The sequence below is a fragment of the Salvelinus sp. IW2-2015 genome, unplaced genomic scaffold (assembly GCF_002910315.2).
Source record: "Salvelinus sp. IW2-2015 unplaced genomic scaffold, ASM291031v2 Un_scaffold1056, whole genome shotgun sequence".
In the NCBI taxonomy this organism is placed as follows: domain Eukaryota; kingdom Metazoa; phylum Chordata; class Actinopteri; order Salmoniformes; family Salmonidae; genus Salvelinus; species Salvelinus sp. IW2-2015.
Genome location: NW_019942709.1, coordinates 263,466 through 270,112, shown reverse-complemented (window position 1 = coordinate 270,112; position 6,647 = coordinate 263,466). Strand labels below are relative to the sequence as shown.

The following is a 6,647-nucleotide window of genomic DNA, read 5'->3' as shown; positions in this document are numbered from 1 at the left end:
CACTATAACATCTGCTAAACACGTGATATGATGAGGGTGCCATTTAGGACACAGACGGATAAGACACTGGCTGAGGTTACTGGGGAGTACTGGCATGTACCTGTTAGAAGAAACCTGTAACTCATGACGTAGAGAGATGAAGACGTTTTCAAACTACTGCTTCAAGGAGGAAATTCATTAATGTTGTGAAGTGTTGAAGTTAAACTTCATGTCCTCTCAAAACATTGGAAAAAGTGACAAGAAATATATMTGTAGTCAGTACAACGTGGAAATCGGACTGCCAATGGCAAGGAGYGAAATGAACACGGACTGAGTACGCAGTACAGAGTTGGATCTGGGTCTAGGCTGTTTGTGTCRTCTTGCCAACTCCTATAATCATTGTCATGCAGATAGCCATAGGAGTTGGTTGTACAGTACAAAACAGGTCGGGGACCAGGCTAGGACAGAGGTGATCTTAGTTTAACTGGGTGTGAGGAGAGAACAGAAGGACGTAGCGACTCACAGGTGTCTGTGGTGCAGTTCCATGATCCTCTCCTGTATCCTCTCCTGATTGGGCAGCAGCTTGTTCAGCTTCAGGAAGTCCCTGTCYGCCACGTCGTCATAGTCCCCTATCTCCGCTGTGATTGGAGGAGTGGGAGGGGGAGGGGGCAGTGTTATAATGCAGCAACATAGCACCATGTTAATAACGCTACTAAAAAAGGTAATTAAAATGTATCCATTGTCAATATAATGTGTATGTAATGCAACTATAATGGTTGTTTATTTGGTAACACTTTATTGGAAGGRTAGCCTTTAGGGACAGACTTCATAACACATTCATAAATCAGTACATACTGTACACGTGTATGTACTCTTCAAAATAAAGCGTTATCATTTATCTACTACACTAGACGAAAAGAGCCTGTATCATCAGACATACATTGAAGGAGRTGTGAGGCCAGCAGGGAGGCTGTGTTCTCTGTACAGCTCAACTTGCCCTCTAGCAGGTCTCGCTTCATCTGCAGGGAAAACAGGTACCTGGGGAAACACACACACACAGGGTTTTAGTTTACACTGCTTGTCAATATGGACACCAGTGTGTTACACTGATGTATACACCCTGGTGTACTAGAGACATTGTGTTTCCATATCTAGGGCCAGCAGGTACTTTGGGAAGGAAACAGTCAGGACTTCAGTGAAACAGTTACAGTGCTTTAGTGTTAAATAGTGACGGAGTCTGAATACTTTCCCGAATGCACGTGTAAAACACAGTCAGGACTTTAGTTTATAGTGTACATGTGGTCGTCGGTCTCTATAATAATAATACTAATGCCCGGTTAAGCTCGTCAGTGAGGCAGTGTCATCAGCTTTTTCAAAATAATGACTGAACAATTAAAAGCGTATGACAGCTGTCCTGTTCATGTTTATTGCGACTACGGCACAGAGGATGTGTATCAAATGGCACCCTATTCCCTATATAGTGCACTACTTTTGACCCAAATGGTACCCTACTCCCTATATAGTGCACTACTTTTGACCCAAATGGTACCCTATTCCCTATATAGTGCACTACTTTTGACCCAAATGGCACCCTATTCCCTATATAGTGCACTACTTTTGACCCAAATGGTACCCTATTCCCTTTAGAGTGCACTACTTTTGACCACAAGTAGTACACTAAATAAAAGTGACATTTGAGACGCAGAGAGAGTGAGGGACAATCAAACCTAGTGTACTCTTCCTGCAGCTGACCAGGGTCAGGGGGAAAGAACTTCACTGACAGCCTGAAGAGGGTGTTCATGGGTCCTGAAACAAACAAACACAAGTTAAAAACTACACCTCACATTCAGTCCAGTTCTGTTAGAAATGCTCCATGTCTGTGTGAACTTACTCTTCACTTGTTTCACTACGAGCTTTGTGGGTTCCAACCAAACCTGAAAAAAAAAAAAAAAAAAGTTTAAAATTACGATGAGCCTTAATTATCATTTAAAAAGGAATGCTTTACAGCTTAGGAAATATAGTCCTTCCTCTCTGCTCTGTTTTGTGGCCTAGTGGGTCCAAGAGAAAGTACTGTCCAACAGTCATAATTCAGGCGTGATGGCACCACAGCTATGTAGATGGCTGCCTTGGCGACAGTGGTGGACGGGGCGAGTGACAGTTAAGGGGCGGGGGATATTTGAGGGTTGGCTCCATAGCCACATTGCGGAGGCCCTGCTCCCCCCCCCCCCCCCCCCCCCCCCCCCTCATCACATCTGGGGCCTGATGGAGAGATGAAACCACCTTCTCTTCCTACACAGTTCACACCTCTATAGCAGCCCTCAGCTCCTCTCTATATAAAGGACACAGGACAGCAGGAGTCCAGTGTCGTTAAGACAACGGCCACCCGGGATAACCTTTGACCTTAGTGAAGAAAGGACATCAGCAACATATAGGAAAGCATTCCAGTTGAAAGATCACTTTGAAATGGTGGAAGGTCTAAACCAGGGATGGGCAACTGGCAGCCCCCTTTTTGTGTGTACGCGCACACACACACAAACAAACTCTGTCGGGGTCTCAACTTATTGTTGAGAGTTAGAATAGTAGAACGTACAATTTAAAATAAATGTGGTTGTGCATCACCAGTTTTTCTCGTTATGTCACTGAGTCACTTAACTAGCCCATGTCCGCACATTTTTTTTTAGATTGGTAAATGAGTCTAGCGGCCAGCTATCTAAACTTGTAGTAATCATGCTCAAATTACCAACCAGGGTGGGGCCCGTTGCAAACAGTTGCCTCCACCCTATAGCAAAATGTGTAAAATTGCAAGAAATGTACTTTAAAACTTAAATTGTTTCTCTTCACGGTCACGAGGCGGGGGCCGTTAATGTTTTTGCTCACGGGGGGTGGTATGGATGCGGGTACGTAGACCCACGAGCCACTACAGCCATTCATGATGACTTTGTGGCCCCCATCCCCATCAAAGTTGCCCATCCCTGGTCTAAACTATGGTGTATCCATCTCTACTGTTTCCTGTTTCTACAGAACATCTTCGTCCTGGTGTTATCGATTCAGATTGAGTGCACTTCTCAAATGCTATGGTCTMCATGACAATACTCCTTTCACAAATCTGACAGCAGGTCAGAAAAGGTGTGTAAAGGGTGATAAGGTTTTTTATTTTTTTATTAAGAAGTTGGCTTTTAGATTTCCTTAACTGTGATCCGACTGACCCGCCGACCTCCCCTGGACAGACCACAGGATGGATCCAGTGAACCTCACAGGCATCTGACAACGTCCCTGACTCTGTCCTCTTTGAACAAGCCATCCTAACGGTCTCCCATGTGTCCGAGATTCCTTTTTATACATCTAACGGTCTCCCATGTGTCCGAGATTCCTTTTTATACATCTAACGGTCTCCCATGTGTCCGAGATTCCTTTACAGCAGGCCATTGGTACTGCTATCTGACAGCCAGCCATTGGTACTGCTATCTGACACCAGGCATTGGTACTGCTACTTGACAGCAGGCCATTGGTACTGGCTATCTGACAGCCAGGCCATTGGTACTGCTATCTGACACTCACCTCAGTGTGTTCTAAAGCCTTATAACAAGCTGATCCAAATGTGAATTACATTATGTAACCTGAATGACTCGTTGTCATTTCAGACTGAGACTAAATTACCTTGATTGACTTGTGTGTTATGTTATGAGTGCAGGTTAGTTATTGGAGAGCCACTAGACATTGTATTTATTTTGTTAATCACTGACTTGTGAACAATTGACCAGTATTTGTGTTCAGACAAGGTGCTGTAAATCTAGACAGGGATAGTCTCATTGTTCATGTCATAAAATATTTGTTCTCACAGAAGTGGTGACGTTTCTGTCTCCTGCAGTCCAGAGCTGACGGACAGACTCTTCTCTCTGACGTGTTCCGGAGGAGCAACCTAATGGAGAGGTTACTTTGGCCTAGAGTTCCAGAACATGCAGATGAGCTGGGTAGGTATCCACTAAATAGACTTGTTCTTGAACTTGATGAATGAGATCACTGGGAAAGCCGTTTTGATTATTATCTACAGAGGCAAGGTCCTAGTGGATCCTTGGAGTTTTAAAAGACGGTATTTTTCAGCTCTTTGTGAGAGCAGAGTTGGTGAACGGATGATCTCCGCATGTGTGGTTCCTACCGTGACGCATGGGGAGGTGTGATGGTGTGCGGGTGCTTTGCTGGTGACACTGTCGTGATTCATTTAGAATTCAAGGCACACTTAACCAGCATGGCTACAACAGCATTTTGTAGCGATATCCATCTGGTTTGCGCTTAGTGGGACTATCATTTGTTTTCATCAGGACAATGACCTAACACACCTCCAGGATGTGTAAGGGCTATTTGACCAAGAAGGAGAGTTTTAGTGCTGCATCAGATGACCGACAACTCAATTGAGATGGTTTGGGATGCGGACTGCAGTGAAGGAAAAGCAGCCAACAAGTGCTAGTATGTAGCAACTCCTTCAAAACTGTTGGATAAGCATTCCCGGTGAAGCTGGTTAAGAGAATGCCAAGAGTGTGCAAAGCTGTCATATGGAAAAGGGTGGCTATTTGAAAATCTCAAATAATATAATATATTTTGATTTTAAAACGTTTTTGGTTACTAAATGATTCCATATGTGTTATTTCTAGTTTTGATGTCTTCACTATTATTCTACAATGTAAAAAATAAAGAAAACCCTTGAATGAGTAGGTGTGTCCAAACCTTTGACTGGTACTGTACATAAAAATGGACGGATGTGGTGTATAAAAAAACCTGTAATAAGGAATCTCGGACACATGGGAGACCGTTAGATGTATAAAAGGAATCTCGGACACATGGGAGACCGTTAGATGTATAAAAAGGAATCTGGACACATGGGAGACCGTTAGATGTATAAAAAGGAATCTCGGACACATGGGAGACGTTAGGATGGCTTGTTCAAAGAGACAGACTAAGGGACGTTGTCAGATGCCTGGAGGTTCACTGGACACTCTGTGGTCTGTCCAGGGGAGGTGGCGGTTCAGTCGGATCAAGTTAAGGAAATCTAAAAGCCAACTTCTTAATAAAAATAAAAAAAACCTTATCACCCTTTACACACCTTTTCTGACCTGCTGTCAGATTTGTGAAAGGAGTATTGTCATGAGACCATAGCATTTGAGAAGTGCACTCAATCTGAATCGATAACACAGGACGAAGATGTTCTGTGAAACAGGAAACGTAGAGATGGATACACCATAGTTTAGACAGGGATGGGCAACTTTGATGGGGATGGGGGCACAAGATCATCATGAATGGCTGTAGTGGCTCGTGGGTCTACGTACCCGCATCCATACCACCCCCCGTGAGCAAAAACATTTAACGGCCCCCGCCTCGTGACCGTGAAGAGAACAATTTAAGTTTTAAAGTAATTTCTTGCAATTTTACACATTTTGCTATAGGGTGGAGGCAACTGTTTGCAACGGGCCCCACCCTGGTTGGTAATTTGAGATGATTACTACAAGTTTAGTAGCTGGCCGCTAGACTCATTTACCAATCAAAAAAAAATGTGCGGATGGGCTAGTTAAGTGACTTCAGTGACATAACGAGAAAAACTGGTGATGCACAACCACATTTTATTTTAAATTGTACGTTCTACTATTCTAACTCTCAACAATAAGTTGAGACCCCGACGGTTTGTGTGTGTGCGCGTACACACAAAAAGGGGGCTGCCAGTTGCCCATCCCTGGTTTAGCTCCACCATTTAAAGTGATCTTTTCAACTGGAATGCTTTTATATGTTGCTGATGTCCTTTCTTCATAAGGTCAAAGGTTATCCCGGGTGGCCGTTGTCTTAACGACACTGGACTCCTGCTGTCCTGTGTCCTTTATATGAGAGGAGCTGAGGGCTGCTATAGAGGTGTGAACTGTGTAGGAAGAGAAGGTGGTTTCATCTCTCCATCAGGCCCAGATGTGATGAGGGAGAGAGGTGGAGGGGGGGGGAGAGCAGGGCTCCGCAATGTGGCTATGGAGCCAACCCTCAAATATCCCGCCCTTAACTGTCACTCGCCCCGTCCACCACTGTCGCCAAGGCAGCCTACATAGTGTGGTGCCATCACGCTGAATTATGACTGTTGGACAGTACTTTCTCTTGGACCCATCGGCCACAAACAGAGCAGAGAGGAAGGACTATATTTCCTAAGCTGTAAAGCATTCCTTTTTAATGATATTTAAGGCTCATCGTAATTTTAAACTTTTTTTTTTTTTTTCAGGTTTGGTTGGAACCACAAAGCTCGTAGTGAAACAAGTGAAGAGTAAGTTCACACAGCATGGAGCATTTCTAACACAAAGAACTGGACTTATTGTGAGGTGTATTTAACGTCTGTTTGTTTGTTTCAGGACCCATGAACACCCTCTTCAGGCTGTCAGTGAAGTTCTTTCCCCCTGACCTGGTCAGCTGCAGGAAGAGTACACTAGGTTTGATTGTCCCTACTCTCTCTGCGTCTCAAATGTCACTTTTTATTTAGTGTACTACTTGTGGTAAAAGTAGTGCACTATATAGGGAATAGGGGTGCCATTTGGGTCAAAAGTAGTGCACTATATAGGGAATAGGGTAGGATTTGATACACATCCTTGTGCCGTAGTCGCAATAAACATGAACAGGACAGCTGTCATACGTTTTAATTGTCAGTC

At 44.0% G+C, this 6,647-nt stretch overlaps 1 protein-coding gene and 1 long non-coding RNA gene across 2 annotated transcripts in view; one reads left to right on the top strand and one right to left on the bottom strand.

Moving 5' to 3' along the window:
* Positions 1 to 1,922, bottom strand: part of farp2 (FERM, RhoGEF and pleckstrin domain protein 2) — a 61,796-nt gene extending 59,874 nt beyond the window's left edge. The window contains 4 exon segments of the mRNA XM_024136936.2: positions 503 to 617; positions 920 to 1,017; positions 1,707 to 1,785; positions 1,871 to 1,922. Coding sequence (XP_023992704.2) covers positions 503 to 617; positions 920 to 1,017; positions 1,707 to 1,780 — 287 coding nt within the window. The 5' untranslated portion in view covers positions 1,781 to 1,785; positions 1,871 to 1,922.
* A 1,926-nt stretch (positions 1,923 to 3,848) lies between these two features.
* LOC112069595 (uncharacterized) lies at positions 3,849 to 6,433 on the top strand. Its single transcript, XR_002893766.2, has 3 exons — positions 3,849 to 3,950; positions 6,227 to 6,268; positions 6,354 to 6,433. It is a non-coding gene; the product is annotated as an uncharacterized lncRNA (long non-coding RNA).
* The last annotated feature ends 214 nt before the right edge of the window (positions 6,434 to 6,647 follow it).